The sequence below is a fragment of the Pimephales promelas genome, chromosome 7, assembly GCF_988280905.1.
Source record: "Pimephales promelas chromosome 7, fPimPro1.hap1.1, whole genome shotgun sequence".
Lineage (NCBI taxonomy): Eukaryota > Metazoa > Chordata > Actinopteri > Cypriniformes > Leuciscidae > Pimephales > Pimephales promelas.
This window is the reverse complement of record NC_142775.1, coordinates 36,067,317-36,085,390: the sequence shown is the minus strand read 5'-3', so window position 1 is coordinate 36,085,390 and position 18,074 is coordinate 36,067,317. Positions and strand designations below refer to the sequence as shown.

At 40.0% G+C, this 18,074-nt stretch overlaps 1 protein-coding gene and 1 long non-coding RNA gene across 3 annotated transcripts in view; one reads left to right on the top strand and one right to left on the bottom strand.

Moving 5' to 3' along the window:
* LOC148978390 (uncharacterized) overlaps positions 1-3,900 on the bottom strand; it is a 92,047-nt gene extending 88,147 nt beyond the window's left edge. Inside the window, exon 1 of the long non-coding RNA XR_016169413.1 lies at positions 3,846-3,900. This is a non-coding gene — a long non-coding RNA (uncharacterized LOC148978390). The remainder of the gene's footprint in view (positions 1-3,845) is intronic.
* A 2,984-nt stretch (positions 3,901-6,884) lies between these two features.
* Positions 6,885-17,458, top strand: igfbp5b (insulin-like growth factor binding protein 5b). Of its 2 annotated transcripts, none has more exons than XM_039683254.2 (4): positions 6,885-7,574; positions 15,506-15,714; positions 15,808-15,927; positions 16,936-17,458. In XM_039683254.2, exons 1-4 carry the CDS (start codon positions 7,247-7,249, stop codon positions 17,068-17,070), a joined length of 792 nt encoding a protein of 263 aa, XP_039539188.1. In that variant the 5' UTR covers positions 6,885-7,246; the 3' UTR covers positions 17,071-17,458. The 2 variants fall into 2 exon arrangements, with proteins under 2 accessions (XP_039539188.1, XP_039539189.1); XM_039683255.2 differs by having other exon boundaries at positions 7,114-7,574; positions 15,590-15,714.
* The last annotated feature ends 616 nt before the right edge of the window (positions 17,459-18,074 follow it).

Sequence of the window (18,074 nt, the reverse complement as noted above, 5' to 3'; positions counted from 1 at the left end):
ACCTGAGCATTGTTTCTGACCATGTCCATCCCTTTATGGCCACCATGTACCCATCCTCTGATGGCTACTTCCAGCAGGATAATGCACCATGTCACAAAGCACGAATCATTTCAAATGGGTTTCTTGAACATGACAATGAGTTCACTGTACTAAAATGGCCCCCACAGTCACCAGATCTCACTCAGATCTCAGAGCATCTTTGCCCCTCCCGTTGGAAAGCCAATCGTCTGCTTTTAACAGTCAAGCCGGGAAACATGTAAGCCTATCGTCTGGTTCCACTGACGCATGCACACAGTTGAGGTTTGCGACAGTGGAGACGAGAACCCTTGCGTATGTGTATTAAAGGTATAAACTGTGGGGAAAAAGACCTTTTAAACCTTAATTTGGGGAAAAGCCATCAAACTTTTTCAGCGATTTTGATCATATTTTATTGCTGTTCTTATACAGTTTTTATGTCCCATCTTTGGGATGTGGTGGAACGGGAGCTTCGTGCCCTGGATGTGCATCCCACAAATCTCCATCAACTGCAAGATGATATCCAATCAATATGGGCCAACATTTCTAAAGAATGCTTTCAGCACCTTGTTTGATCAATGCCAGAATGTAGAATTAAGGCAGTACTGAAGGCAAAAGGGGTTTAAGCACAGTATTAGTATGGTGTTCCTAATAATCCTTTAGGTGAGTGTGTGTGTGTGTGTGTATATATATATATATATATATATATATATATATATATATTACTGAAACGTTATTTTCATGTATTCTTCAATGTCTGTATTTGTTGTCTGACAGTGCTTGCTTATTTAGCTTGGCTTCCAGAAATGAAATAGGGACTTGTTTTGTGTTTGAGAATGGTCTTCAACGTGTTTAAACATATAGGGGTCATTGAAGCCAATAGTTTAAGGGACCATTTCTTTGTTAAAGCCTTACTTTCCAGTTCGATTAAAGTTGAGAAAAAGAATGCATTACCTTTTCTGAGAGGACCCTCCTGTTTATAGTTAGAGCCTGGCCAAATCCAACCTTGAAAAACCTGTGTGTCGGTGTGTGTGTGTGTGTGTGTGTGTGTGTGTGTGTGTCTGTGTGTTAAGTCTTTTTGGTTACAGGTTAAAGTCGGCATGAAATCAAATAAATCTTCTTTTTTATATGTAATATTGTAGTGTTGAAATCTTTAATCAAATTCATTACCCTTCCCTCCCCCTTCGAAACGACCTCTCTCTCCTTTTGGTCACGTGGAATGGCAAAAGGGTGCGGCTTTTAATATCGGTGCACCACCTCTCAGAGAATCGCATTCAAATTGTTTGCAACGCCCAACCTCCAACGATCCAATCAATTCCCGAAGGATGAAATCAAGCCCTGCCCTACATTTTTTTTTTCTAATTTCAGAAGCCATTTCACTTGGATATACATCACGACAAGGAAAAAATGACAATATCAACTTCCGTTTCATGGCGACTTTAAGGAACCAGTGGTATTATTGGAGATTGGCTGAGATGTTCTGAACAGGCTGGCGCCCAGCAACCCAAATCTTTGACATGGAAAGTCATAACATGCCTAACTTCAGGGTCTGAGTGTCAGCAGCATAATCGATAGAGATATGCTTCAGTCTATCTGTATATGTGTGGAAAATTACTGTTTATCAATTTCTTAGCCAATGAGAACCATTCAACCATAGCTTAGACCTTGGAAATGGTTTAACTGTTGTGATCTTTAACTGTAAAGAAGGTGGCCTACGAACTCCTGTGTGAGTCTTGAAGCTGACTTCTGCTGATGAAACGGCAAACTATCTTCAGTAAAACTTATATATATATATATAATTCTGACTCCGGGTCTTCATTCTTCATATCTGGTTCTGGGTCTTTGACTGTAAACCCCTTACAACACATACACTGAGTGCGCAGTGAATGGGCTTTATGCACAGCCGCACTGCTTCCTGAACTTAAGCCAGCTCCTTGTTTCCTGTCTGCTATTATTGGCCAAATTGATAAATTCAGGTGTGTTTGGTTATTGTTGCCATGACTACTGAGGTCAGGCACACCTGAATTAATCAATTTGGCCAATAATGACAGACAGGAAACAAGGAGCTGGCTTAAGTTCAGGAAGTAGTGCAGCTGTGCATAAAGCCCATTAGGTACATCTGGCATTTAAATGATCTGCCATGAAAATATTACAGCTACCTGCTGGTAGTGATAGGTTGTTTACAGCTGTGATACTTGCAAACACAACTTGAAAGTAACCTAATATCTTGGGCGCTCATTGTACAAAAAAAGTCAGGGTCGTGGAAAAGATCATTAAGATTGAACAGTATGAATTCCATATTATGTCGATTTTAAACAGACAAGTGATATGGAAGCTAATTACATTTGTAAGAACCTTCCTCAACCCTGGATAACTACTACGGCTCCAAGAACTGAGCAACTCTTATCTTAACATTAACTTACCTTATCACTTACCTGACAGTTATAATGTCATTACACTATCATTGTCAACACGCAATAGCAACATGCACATAGCCAGAGACAATTTATATAGAGACATGCCACTTCCTCAATCCTCGACACCCATAACCCCAAAGATGGCGGTTGTATGCACATGCCCCGCCCCTCCCGTTGGAAAGCCAATCGTCTGCTTTTAACAGTCAAGCCGGGAAACATGTAAGCCTATCGTCTGGTTCCACTGACGCATGCACACAGTTGAGGTTTGCGACAGTGGAGACGAGAACCCTTGCGTATGTGTATTAAAGGTATAAACTGTGGGGAAAAAGACCTTTTAAACCTTAATTTGGGGAAAAGCCATCAAACTTTTTCAGCGATTTTGATCATATTTTATTGCTGTTCTTATACAGTTTTTATGTCCCAGTGACCATTGTAAGTGCAGCCCTGACTCTCTACCCATACATTTAGATAGGAGCCTGGTCTTGTAAGTCCGAAATATATGCACAGAGGTGCTGCCAAGATGGCGCATAAGTGACATGACTTGCCTAAAAGAACTTTGACCTAGCCCTGTCTGGCTTTGCTAATTTGAAACAAGATAATATACGAGTAGATACCAATGAGGTTTATGTGATATTATTACATCAACTACAGATAACATGTTGATGAGATAAAATCTTCATAAAATGTTACTTTCAGTCAGACGGGGAAAGGTACATTGTTGATGTAAACTCATAATGAACATTTAGTAAGCTGGTTTAACTGTGGCAATGCTCAAGCCTTCTGAGTGACAACTGACAATGTCATTCGTTTTTATCCAAGCCAGCAAGTGTTATTAGCTTGGGGAAGCTATTATAAAACTAATAAATAAAGATGACAAAAGCACAAAATTACTTAAAAAAAACAAAACAAGTATAAAAAAAATAAAAGCTATTTCAAAATATGAATAAGTTAAACACTATTAAAAATAATACTTTCTAAAATAAGACCAGAGCAGCTCACCACACACACAAAACAGCATTGTACAGTCGCACAGCTACATATTAACATACATGTTAACGCTTGAAATCATTAGTTTGTGTAAACAGTACGACGCCCACAAGGCTGACTGAATAAAAGACAGATGGAAGCATTACACCACTAGAGACATTAATTTACCAATTAAGGCGTTTTTCATTGTGACGCAGACATGATGGAGTGCGAGAAAATTCCTACACTGATGTTCACAGACCACATCCTACTCATAATATTTGTACATAGACACCTTTCTTCCACTGACAACATTTTTCCATCGATTTTTCACCATGTGGGCGACTACATTTCCAAGCTGAAGAAACATTTTCAAACATCCTAAATATTCAAACACCCAGACAACACAATTAAAACGTGATTAAAATTGAGAAAAGATATACTCACAGAGTCTTGTGCGTTTGCTTTCCCTCCGAAATGAAGTCACTTCCTGTAGGATGACGTCATGAGGGAAGTGACTGTTGTTATTTAAAAGCATAAAAGACCAACAGGATGGAAAGTTATATTGAGGATGAAAAAAAAACTTTAAAATAGATGACCAATTATGATAACATTTCTGAGAAGGTATGGATATATTATTTTAAGCATATTGATTTATGAAATAATTCTTAATGATTTTTACTGAATAAATGATCAGTTTTTCATGTTAAAAGTCTCCGAACAAAATGTGAAATACAGTGATATCAGTCACTTTGTCATTGTGATAAAAGAAAAACGACAATATTTTTATTGGATTAGACCTACATTTAATAACTTTGTATAAATATTATCTTTATACAATATAAAAATAAATTTACAATTCATAAAATAATGTTTTTAATATATTGTAAAAAAAAAAATACAGATTTTTTTTGTAATATTGTATCCCATAGCCTAAATTAAAACAAGATATGCAGCATTTTTATAAAATAAAAAATAGTTTATAAAAAATTATAAAATAAAAAACATTATACATTATAATAAAATTATACAAAAATATGTAAAAAAAAGTTTATAAAAATATTTTTTATGTTTTTGTAAAAAAAAATATGACTTATTTTTGAGACAATACTTTACATTAAAACATATGCACAATATTTTATAAAATAAATACGTTTTCATATGTATACAATTTGAATATCTTTTCAAATAAAAACATGACTTCTTTTTTAGATAAAATAAATGACTCAATATCATCAACCATAAACCACATCCACGTGATACTGCTGTGAGTGTGACGGTAGTAGCGTTCACACCAGTAATTTGCAACAGTTTATCTCCTCATTAGTGAGCGTATAACAGTTCCAGCTTGTTTCCAGTAACTTGTGCACTCTGCATCCATTAAGTTTGTTTTATATCCAGGCAGGGATAAATACACTGTGAGTGAACCGGGGCAATCTGATATCTTATACGACTGGAAAACAGTCCCGGTTCAGGTCCAGAATGGTTGACCAAACAGGAACTAAAATAAAAACAGGCATAATTCAATGAACAGCAAAACATCTTTGCGGACACCATGAGCAACCAATGCCAGGAAGACGTGCACTGTGGACCCATTAGAGTAAAGATGACATCAGTCAAACAATTCAGACTTATTTGAAATGATTATCAAAACAATAGCCTACAGGCCTATACAGATGATGTTTTCTAAACATGCATACAGAGACAACGGTGCATTAAACGTCACGTAGCCTATCAAAACAGCATACGCATTCTTGACGGCTGATGTTTGTCTCTTCGACTCCAGAGTGTGATATGTGTAACAGCAGCACCGTGTAAATCTCTAATGAAACATCAGCGTCTGCGGGCCAGCGTTCATTCCACGGTGAGCCTCTCTTACCATTGCTAACAGCTCCTTCTAGTGGTCAAAATCTCAGAGGTGAAGTGAATCCAACAGCGAGGCCCACACCGACACTCAGTCTTGTACAGCTGGGCAAAACAAGAAGAGACACAATGCATGTATGAAAAACAAAATAAAATATCACATGCAGTCCTTTAAACTTGGTATCACACATCTGACAAAGCCATTTTTAAGCAAAACAGAGCAACTCATTTTGCCACACTGATGAACTTTACATATGGGACATGTGCAAATGCCATTTCGGAGCGCTCTATAAGGCAAACCAGGGACATGTAAACAACAGAGAGACAATAGGGACACGAGTGAACAATCGTGTCTGTTAAATCTCATCTTTTTCAAAGTGTGGTTTCAGTTGTTCAAAGTTTGGAACAGGTGGGTGTAGATTGCCTATTCTTCAACTACCACCAAGACCACTGTAATTAAAGCTCAAACGAGACTTGGCATGACCTCTCTGCATGAGAGAAAAGAGACTCTAAGCATTTACCACAGTATTTACCACACACCTCAGCTGGTTTTAATTTTGCACTGCAGTGATTTGTCTTCATGGTTGCAGTCAGTAGCTATTCCTGCACATGTGAATGTTGCTTATAAGTGACCAAGCTGAACTGTAACCCTGTTAGTTTAACCATTTAGAAACATGGGATCACTATTGATGATTGCCACTCTAATGAGAAGAGTCGGTATACATTCACATCTGGCTTTTGATTCCATTTGTGATGAAGATTACATGACATATTATCTGAATTAGCAGCTTCTCTTGTCAAATTTGATATAGCATTCAAACAATCTCTCTATCTTTGGAAAGTTGTGACACATTCAAGTGTGCGACTGACACTTGTTAGCCTTGTTTAGAATGCAAACATATATGTTCACTGTTTGGTGATTGAAAAATGGCATAGTCGTTATAAAAGTACAGGCTATTTGATTAATGTAGTGCAACTTGTGTAAACAGCACACTTTGTACTTCACACTCATTTAACGGTTTGAGCAATAGATTTCAAAACGACTTGAATTTGTCGAAGCCAAACATGGGAATGCTATAAAACAGTTTGAGACGCATACAGCAAAACAATACAGAGTTACAGACGTTGAAACAAAACACTCCCCGTTCTCCCCTACTCGTACATGTTCTGTGCGCTCACTAATATACGGGTGGTGCCTGCAGCAGCTAGAGCGCTTCTAATCGTGCTCTTGTGTGTGTGTGTGTTCTGCATAACGCATGTGTATGCGAGGAAGCGTCTTTATCATGTCACATCCATGTTGCCTTTTGTCGCGTTTTGTCTTGAATCTGTTGGAAAGCCGCTGAGCTTCGCGCACGAATCTGACGTTATCAGCCACAAAGTGCACGGACGATCTCCGAGGATCATATCTACGATTTTGCATGGATTTGTGTTTTGCTCTGCGCTCTTGGCATCACTGCGTAAAAGACTGATCCTATTGCCGAGGGGGGGAAAAGGCGCTGGCGCTGCGCCACGATCTGGCAAGTGCGCCTCCCTTCTCCGCTGTTTGGCTTATTCATAGTTAGGGGTTTGGGTTTGGCTGTTTTTAAAAAGGCAAGCACTGCTGTGAAGTTGATCAGTCTGCTCAGAAAACTTCCAGAGGGGAAAGTGTTTTGGAATCGGAAAGTCCAGAATTTCAGTGCGCAACCAATTGCGCACAAACTGGACTATTGGAGAATACCTATGTGATTCATTTATTTTATGTGTATTTATATGAAAATCCACCGGATTGTTCTTTATCACAAGATTTTGAAGAGACTGTTTATAATTTAATCGTTTTTAAAACACCACAACCAGTGCTTTCACTTTACATGCGGACTTTTCCTTTGAGTCGAATCTGAGCCAAACGTTCATGCGTTCTCATATCTAGTTGTGTTTTTTTTTTCTTTTTTTTTTTCCTTTCTTTTTTTTTTTTGCGCCATCGGACCTCATTCATTTTGACACGAATTATGGCTCTTCTTGTGCTGGGTACATTTCTGACGGCGTTGTCCATCAGCGGAGGCTCTTATGTGCCGTGCGAGCCGTGCGATCAGAAGGCGCTCTCCATGTGTCCTCCGGTCCCGGTGGGCTGTCAGCTGGTGAAGGAGCCCGGCTGCGGCTGCTGCTTGACTTGCGCTCTGGCGGAGGGGCAGGCATGCGGGGTATACACCGGTACATGCACGCACGGGTTGCGCTGCCTGCCGCGCAACGGCGAGGAGAAGCCGCTTCACGCCCTGCTACACGGCAGGGGAGTGTGCACGAACGAGAAGGGATACAAACCACCGCACCCACCTATTGGTAAGTTAACTGGAAAGCAGTGCGCCTTTGTTGCACGAAGGCATTGTTGCGTTGAGATCGTGTGTCTGGTGGGAACTTTGTGGCTTGCGCTGATCCAGTTTTATTGCGTGCGCATGTTTCTGCATGAGCTTTTCTGTGTTGTGGCCGGTCTGTGCTGCTCACCGCTATTTTCCATCATATTCCAGCACTGCATATTGTTAGGATTAGCGAAACCTGTTTGTGTTTCATACAAAGCCAATCATTAACAAACGATTTCCAATGCAATCTTTACGCTGCAAATGCATTTACAAAAATAGTACTACCGCGGTTGTAGCCTACCGCGTTTTATGGAAATGTACCATGGTATTTTTGCACGTATAATGTAAATATGCCACCATTCTGTTACCATTGTATTATAATCTGGTACTTCCACATTTGAGTGCTGCACATTATAAGTATTAGTGTAGATTATTTTATTCAAAGCCAATATCAACAAACACAAGCCTACAACTAAAAGTACCATGTTTTGGTCATGTAGCCTACTACCATGCTTGTTGGCATCTACCATAGTATCATCATGTATTGTTTTGGACATACTTCCAAATAAATGCCATGGTTGGGGTCTCAAATAATGGCAATACCACAGTACTTTTTTAAAGAAATATTGTCAAATCATAAACTGTAACAAATCCGAAAAAGATAAACTAATATATATTTTATCTTGACAAAGTTCAAGGCAGCTCTGATGCTGCATTGGCACAGAAGCAAAGCAGCATCAGACTCACAGAACTGCATAATTCAGTATGCTGCTCAGAACTGTGCAAAGAGCCTCAAGAAAGATGCATAACTCCATACAGTCTTGCTTTGTGCATAGTGTTTGATTTGGCAATGGTGCTCTATTGAATTAGTGACTCCTCCATTGTTATGATCACACCTCTCATCATTGTATACGGTGTACCCACGTCTCATGATATTCTTGATTGAGATTCTAGGTTGCTCTGAATTTAGGTCTAAAGTCTGTGGGTGGTGTTGAGGGATGGTTTACCGTTCAAATATTAAATCCATGAAAGGAGAGTAGCTGTAGTGTGTCTACAAGCCCTCATATCTGCAAAAATCGTATGTTAATGAAGAATAACCGTGCACAGCATGCATATTTATTTAAATTTATGTATTTGGCAAATGGTTTTATTCGGTGCGTTCAAGTCCTGCTTTTGTCTGGAATCGAACCCCCAACCTTGGCGTTGTTGGTGCAAAACTCTACCAGTTGAGCTACATGAACAAAAATGGTCTATGTGGTTTCACTTCTATATATTTCAGACAACAAGACAGCACATATATCATAAAACAGATGAGGTTTAATTCAGCCGTGGGTGTTTGTACACAAAAACAACCCCCTCGCACACAGGTGCACATCAGAAACCCGTTTGTCTCTATCTGAAGTCCTCTGATGAGTGTGGTTGCTGGTTTACCCCTTCTGTGATTGCAGTGGGCACACAGTCGAGCCCTTGTGATTCAGCAAAATGTGTGTGGAGCCGATCTATCAAGAGCTGTTCGTCAAGCATGGGGATGAATTTAGAGGAACGCTTCTAGCCTCCCGTGGTATTCGGTTTCAGCCTGGTTTTACTAGCTGGGCAGGACAGACAGAGAGAGAGAGAGAGAGGTGGGGTGGGGGAGGGGTGGTGGTGGTGGTGGTGGGGGTGGTCAAGCGTCCTTGCCCGCATTAGGATTCAGAGCTTTTTGGCTCGTGCCTTCCTGATCCATTTTTATTCCCCCTCAGTTTCACAGTTATGCAAACATAAAATTGAAATACAGGAATCATTTCTCACTCAAGGAACATAACATGTGAATAGTCTCATACCTTCATGGCCTTGAATGCTGGCACTCACGATTTACAGATTGAATGTTTTGAGCCAAGTACAAAAGGTTATGCCTTGCCATTGACGGATTGGCAAATTCTGCAGATGTGTCAATGATCACATGGGAGACTTTCTGTTTGGACATGCCATGTGGATCTTGGATGCTGTTGCCAACAGATATGTCTACAGGCTACTTTTCCGTTAAGTCTGTTTTAGCAACGATTGCACACCACGGTCTGAATCTAAGAGCGTGCGAATAAAAAAAAAAACGTCAAAGAATCGGGCCAAAAGAAGTTGGCTGTTGTATTCGGTTACTTCTGTATCTCTGATTTATGCGTTTTATTTACCCACCAGAGACCTTGCCATAACTAAACAACGATTACAAGGGAATGGAACGCAGTCGTTCTTCTATTGCCTGTCTGTCATCAAATTTTTATATTTTATGCCACAGGCCAAACTTCACACAGAAACGTATACTTGCTTGCAACATCAGACTGACATTGACAGATATATGGATGGCTTCACTGAAAAGGATCTAAATAGATCTCTTGCACTTTTTGGAAGTGATGCCTAACTTTGCATAATCTGCACATTGGTTACTTTTAACCATATATCAAGTGTCCTGTCATCGTTTGCAGAGGTATGCAAGCAGGGAACCTATTTAGCATGCTTGAATGACTTCTTCCAGTAAAGTTTAACAGCAATCTGCCCAGCATGTATTTGTCATTGGCACCTGGAAAGCTAGTGAGTAACAGCTGTGAAGAAAATCAGCTTGCACAGTAGTCTCGTCTCTGTCAGAAACGTGATTCCCAGGCTGCGACATCCTCACGCTGGGCCCTGCTTAAATAAGAACACATGTTAGGCTGACCAAACCAAAAACAATCTATTTAATCTATGGGTTTACGGCTCGCATTTACAAAATTAAACATACAGAATGTAAGCAGACAGCGGGGCTGTAACCATGTGGCTCAGCAGAAGACGCCGACCTGTTGAAACGTCCTGTCATGTGCTTCGGGGTGGTGGAGGGGGAGCCGCAGTGTCACGTTTCTTTAGGGAAGGAGAACAAAAGGTGCCTAATTTCTTGCCTGCAAGCACAGGTTCAGATGTGGTTCCAAAGTGCTGCCTCAAATTTTGTGCCCTGCAGGATTCTTGAGAGGACAGATAAGATACAGCATCTGTTACAGTTGTTACATTTGGTTGTTGAGGATCATGGGAAAGGTGATCTGAAGCTTGGACCCAAAATTTTGCTTGCTCAGAATAGCCGATTTATTTGAAAATGGTTTGATAAAGCTCACGCTAACACTCTAATTGCTATTATGTGTACTAGTATACGTCATATAACACTCCATGTGTACTATTACTTACTAAACAAACGCAACCAGTAATTATGACGCTAAATTATGAACCGCAAATGAAGCCGAGGCACTCGAGAGTTCAAGTAAATGTTTGTAAAAAGCATTTATTTTATTCTCATTCGCATTTTCACATTACTACTTGTTTCTTTGTCGCTCTCATGTGTAAACAATGTAAAGCAGTCCTGTCCACTGATAGTTATGCAAATATATCTACCAGAGTTTAAATGGTATAAACTCTGGCTGACGCAGTTCTACCATCATAACACCCAGTCGTACTTTCTACAGTTTAAAACCTTCAATACATCCTAAAATGAATCCTTCTCATGGGCTCTTTATCATTTTTGGCTTTTCAGTGTCAGTTAAAAATCGCCCATTTTACCTGTAGAAAATCCGAAGGTGTTTTTCCACTTTAAGCGGCAGCACGTGAACAATTGCATGTCCCCTTTAAATGATTATATCGAATCTTAAGAATAAACAAGTTGATAAATAAAAGATAGTTTAGAAGGGGAAAGATTGATACTCTTGACGGAAAGATGCCTTGAGCTTATAGACAGTATCGCTCTCTTGCCATTGTCCGAGCTAATTGAAATCAGCGACTTCGAGTGATCCACTGATGTCCTGAAGAGCACCTCTTGAGTTCATGTTTCGGAGTGTTGATGACATGAGACACGGTCAGGCGACGAAGAGGTGCGCACATGTGCTTTCAGCCTTAAGGTGTCATCACTTTGCATTGTCCTGACTCCTGAATTACAGGGGACTCGTTTGAATTGTAAGTTATACGACGACTTTCTTGGTTGTAACTGATAGCATATTGCAACATGGAAACTTTTATCCCAAAGTGTAGCTTTTAATGTTACTTTGCAATTACCCTGACTTGAACTGGCAGTAGTTGCATTTCTTTCTGGTAATATAGGATGCTTATCTGCTACAGCGGCCCAAGCATGTTGTGGACACGGTCCAGGCTTTAAATATTTAGCAGTGGAGTCTTGCCAGGGATGCCATGGTTGGTCTGTGACAATGAATGCAAGACAAAGACAAGCCCAGCAGAATGGCCTGCTTCAAGAACGACTTTCAAAGGAGAGCTCGTCTGAATATTTAACAATAGCAAGACCTAATTCTAACCGTGCATGCTAATAAGAGACTGAAGGACATGGTTTGAGGCCCCCAAGGATTTCAGAAGCACCTTGTATTTGCATTTGTCGGCTTGTTTGGCTGCACGTTCTGAAAAAGAAATCAGACTAGGTGACGACGCAACTCAAACGGGGATCTGCTTTCATCATTAGCCCCCAAGCTGTAAGAAACTGTGGATATTCATGAAGTATAATTGCCCAGCGGACATGTAAATTATTAAACGGAGCCCTATCAGATGCATCTCTTTTGGCCAGGCTCGGGTCCCTTTATCTTAATGAAAAGTTTTGCAAGACCAAGAGGAGAGACACCAATACCTCTTGAGCATTCTTTCCAAAGCTCATTTGAATAGACGGGCTACACGTGATACGTCTGGTTTGGCCTGGCTCCAGGATCTTGGCTGTGTGTCAGATGTTAAACACAGACCCGCTAAACCTTTACAAGCTGGGGACCACGAGCATGGAAAAAGTGATTTTGGTCCTCACTCCGAAAAGCCTGCGACTGAAAAGACGAATTTAGTGGTTTACAAACTCTAGTCATTGCTGATTTCTTAAACACGATGCTTTTGGACCGTGCGCAAAGAGTAAAGTCACGAAAACAACCGTTAAGGAATTGTTTTTGCCAACCCAGTCATCCTGCACCCTCCCTTTTAAGTCTACATTTCTAAGCCATGTAAATCTCCCTCTAGGCAAACTTCCCTATGACATTTCCATGAGGTGATCTCAAATTCGGTGGCTTCGGGAGCCCAAACCTGCGGGGAAATCTGTATAGAAATTTCAGTCTGCCAAGTCATGGGTTGCAGGATTGATTTCAAAGAGACAGCACCATGCTCTGATTGTAACTTCAGAAGCCAGGAAACCAATTCCTGTAATGACCAGGCACCCGCCCCATGCGTCTCCAGGTCAGACAGACTCTTTCACCACCGGCCCGCTCCAGAACACCCTGCCCCAGTCCGCAGCAATGTGAAGCACTGGAGCTCGGAGGGCAGTTATCTCAGTCATTTCTCCTGGCTGCCTCAGCTGTCTGATAATGCACTCTTGGCTGTATGCTCAAAAAAAATACTTGGCACCCCCAACGGCCTTGATGTTTCATGACCCAATCCGTACGTCCATTCGAATTGATTCTCGAATGAAGCCACAATAAGATGCAATATCAGAAAAAACACTTCGAATATCTATCTATATGATTTAATAATCGCTTCATGTCTGAAAGGAAACAATATAATATTCAGTAAATGATATAATTAAACCACTACCATAAACAAATACACTTCCTATAATAACTCCAATCAAAAATGAAATTTGGTATTGGAATTTGGCATTTTGTTTGTTGAAATGGGGATAACGTCAGTAGAACGGAGTACCTCAAGGATCGGTGTTAGGCCCTCTGCTATTCTCAAAAATGCACTTTTTGTAAAGCTGCTTTGAAACAACATGTATTGTAAAAAGGACTATACAAATTCATTTGAATTGAATTTGGCAAATATGATAAATGTTCAATTTTTAGATGATTTTACTGGTTTGGATGACTAAATGCCAATGTAATTTTATCTCCTGATATTGTATGCTTAGTGTTAATGATCTGTTAATCTCCTCTGGATGTACTATGTTTGGCTTCGCTCTGCATCCAAAGTATTTGACTTCAGTGGAAAGACAATTTATAAGTAGACGCATGTATCCTGTGGAGTTTTACTATCAAACTATACATGCTGCTTGAATGACTTGTTCTGCAATTTCTCCACATTTCCCCTGGACACATGTTGGACACAGCCTTAGATTCTTAAAGAAGAAGGTTGTGGTTGTCATGGTGTTATGGTTATTGTGACTTCAAAGTTCTTCAAGTGAGCTGTTAAGGGTCCCTTGAAAAGTCGTTTCTGTTTGCACATGCGCTGGAAATGTAATCAAAGGAATTATTCAGCTGTAAAAACAGAAGCGCATTCAATGTTTAGGCAGTACACCTAACTGCATTTTAGAAAATCCCATCAAATAGCATTAGAATTTTGAGGATTTTGTTTCAAGTTGTATAGGGCGTGATAGGTTGGGGGGGATGGTCATCATCTGTTGATGCTGCTCCCTCCCTTTGTAAACAAATGCATAGGAAACATTTGGTGAAGAAACAGTTGCTTTAATGTTTACACTCTAGTCACTCATTAGCAACCAGGATGTGTAAGAAAAAAGCAACCCAAACAACCTAAAATACAACATATCACAATAGTCGACCAGTTGTCTAACCACCGACTCCATTACACACCACTTTGTCCGCAAGTTTTGGTAACAATTTATTTTAAGGTGACGTTACCACGTGTCCTTATTATAGTAATAACTGTAAATTATGCATATTTACAACAAGTAACTAACCAAAAAAACCAAACCCTAACCACACCTTTATAGTAATATTAAGCAGTTCTTATTTGAGTAAGTACAATGCAACTACATAAACTTAAAGGGTTAGTTCACCCAAAAATGAAAATTCTGTCAGTATTTACTCACCCTCATGTTGTTCCAACCCCGTAAGACCTTCGTTCATCTTCGGAACACAAATTAAGATATTTAAGATATTAAGATCGCTCCTGCATACAGTCCATAGGCTTCGTGAGGGACTGGCTCTTGCTGTCCCCGAAAAGTCATTAAAGACATCGTTAAAATAGTCCAAGTGACTACAGGGGCTCAATCTTAAGTTTATCAAACGACGAGAACACTTTTGTGCGCAAAAAAACAACAAAAATAACGACTTTATTTTAACTATTCACTTCCTTCTCCATGAGCCTGTAAGTCAGTTAACGTAGTGTGATTGCGTAGAGCTACGTCACACGTAGGCTCACTATTGGCCGACGCTGGTCATGTGTGTGTGATGCGTGTGACGTACAATAACAGAAGCTTACGCTATTAAACTAGTAACCTGACTCGCGCAGAGGGAGAAATAAACGAATAGTTGAAATAAAGATTGTTATTTTTGTTGTTTTTTTGCGCACAAAAGTGTTTTCGTCGTTTGATAAACTTAAGATTGAGCCCCTGTAGTCACTTGGACTATTTTAACGATGTCTTTAATGACTTTTCGAGGACAGCAAGAGCCAGTCCCTCAAGAAGCCTATGGACTAGTATGCAGGAGCGATCTTAATATCTTAAATATCTTAATTTGTGTTCCAAAGATGAACGAAGGTCTTACGGGGTTGGAACAACATGAGGGTGAGTAAATACTGACAGAATTTTCATTTTTGGGTGAACTAACCCTTTAAAATAAAGTATAACCAAAGTTTTAAAAGTAAAAATTTTATGCTGGCATGTCTCAGTGGCCTTACAGCGCTCGTCACTGTCAAACTGACTGAAATGGCCAATCAAACAATGTTGGTACTATAATTTGAATGATACCAAATTGTGCGACTTGTTAAGGTTCGCTAATGCATTTTTTAGCTGGGCGGATGATAAAGCGAGTGAAAAAATCCTATAGATTTACACCAAAGGACCAGAGACAAGACTATAACAGAGAATAATATACTAAAAACAATAGCAACGCCCTAGCAACCACTTTAGCATCATGGCTGTGAGTTTTGCACTCACATTTCCTTGCAGTAAAAGCCTAGTTAACGCGTACTGTTTGATTCTCTTTGTCTTAGATCGTGAATCAATAGAGCATGATGATACAGTGAAGCCAGACACGACTGAAGACCAGAGTCCTAAAATTCCCCTTAAAATTCCAGATGTAATCAACAGCAAGAAGCATGCTGCCGTGCGCAAGGACAAGAAGAAACAACAGGAGAAGCTTCGCTCACTGGGAACCATGGATTACTCCCCCCTTCCCATCGACAAGCATGAGCCTGAATTTGTAAGTTGTGTGACGCAGCAGCTGCAGTAAAATGATAGCTAGCCGTAAACACTGAGGTGATGATGTAACTCACAATGTGTTGGTCTGACGCAGGGTCCCTGCAGAAGGAAGCTGGATGGAGTCATTCAAAATATGAAAGACACCTCACGCGTCATGGCTCTTTCCCTCTACCTGCCTAACTGTGACAGGAAGGGCTTCTTCAAGCGCAAGCAGGTAACAGCCGTTGAATGCATATTATTAAGAGTGAATGCATGCATATTTTAAAATAATACATAATATTTGCAAAAAATTCAAACGGAATTTTAGCTCTTTTACTGTTCTCCCTTAAAGGGATAGTTCACCCAAAATAAAAAATAAAAAATCTGTCATTAATTACTCACCCATCGTTCCAAACCAAAATCTTTGGAAATCAAATGAGCGGTTTAGTCCAAATTTTCTAAAGAGACATGACTGCTTTTTACGATAAACAGATTGAATTTAAAAGCAACTCAATTCAAATGGATTAGTTTTACGATCTCTTTATAAACTTTTTGAAGCGTCTAAGTGGTAGTTGCGAGCCTTTTCTCATCCTTTGGCGTCATATAGGTGACGCCATATGACATTTCGTCCAAATACTATGCACATGGCACCCTTTAGCGTCAATATAATCCGTCATACATCCTTTAGCATCAAACCTACCCATTACAGTGCGTGTTATATTGATGCTAAAGGGTGCCATGTGCGTAGTATTTCGACGAAATGTCATATGCTGTCACCTATATGACGCCAAAGGATGATAATGTGTTGTAGTTGTGTAGCTATCAATGGAGGGACAGAAAAACCTCAGATGTGATCAGAAAGATCTTCATTTGTGTTTTGAAGATGAACAAAAGTCACTCTTATGGGTTCAGACTGATTGATGACTAACCCTTTAAATGCTTAAAAAGACCATTACTAGAACTCCCATGTTCATACATCTTTACAGCTGTAGCTATAATGTTTGTTTTTTTTTCTTTAAAGTCTACTGAAGAAAATGAGTTTAATAGTTGCGTTAAAAGAGTAGTTTCACTCCCATTATAATCAACACAGTCATGTTGAATTGTACACTTGAATTGACTGTCTTTTTCTAATTACATCACACCACAAATATTTTGTGAACGCACACTGGTTCTAGTTGAGGCATTCTCATTGTGTTGGACTGCTTGCAGTTATATGACCCTTTGTCCCTTGTCCACCCTGCAGTGCAAGCCCTCCCGCGGCCGGAAACGAGGCATTTGCTGGTGCGTGGACAAATATGGCGTGCAGCTGCCCGGCACTGACTACAGCGGCGGTAACATCCAGTGCAAGGATTTGGAGAACAGTAACAACAACGAGTGAGAATCAACCCACCCTGATCACCAGACCTAGGGCCCACCCTCCTTGTCCTGTCCCACCAGTCTACCCGCCAGTCACTTTGAGATTTTGATGCAAAACGACAAAGAAACACAACAGCTATTACAAATATGAACAATCAGACTAAAAAGAAAACGTTAAAGTGAGATAACCCACAGGAATCGTTTTGACTGAGCGCTCATCTCTATCTCACCGGACTCAGCCAATAAGAGGAGCCCCCTGCTAGAGCTGAGTCCCGGCAACAACAACAACAACAACAACAAAATGTTAAAAATATATACACACAATTATATATTTTTATAGAAGCTGGGGTTTGAGCACCATACTGTTTTGTTTAAAGTTAACATAAAACAAAAAACTACAAAAAAAAGAATATATGGCATGTTGAATATTAACAGGGCTATCTTGGTCTTTTACATCTTCTGTTGTCAAGGTATCAAGGGAGATAGCAGGAACTCTTACTATTTGAATTAAAAAAACAAACAAAAAAAAAACATTTGTTTTCCAAAAGAAAAGAAAAAAAAGGAAAACACATGTTAGAGATCTGCTGATACGGTCATCTCTATCTGGCTTTTTTTGTCATGTCAGAGCACTTATTCATTGGGGAACCTGCTTGTGTGTGTACGAGTGTGCGTTTGCGTGCACACCTGCGTGAGCAATGAAATACGGCGATAGCTTTCAAAAAAAAAAAGAAATGTTTTTTTTTTTGTTTGTCTTTGTGGCATATCCCTCCCAGAACGTAGTGAAAACCAGGATCCCATTAGACAAATCTGTTTCAGTGGCTCCAGACTGTGTAGCTTACCTAACATGCCAACCGTGCCTATGTAAACAGACGCTGCCACGCAGTTTTACAGCAGAGCAGAGCGATCCCGAACGAGAAATAAAGTCCACACAGAGAATCAATCGGTGTCCACGCCTAGAAAAGAAAGGGCCACTCTGGAATAGTTTGGCATCAGATATCGTGGCATCTGGGCTGAGTTAAAATCGAG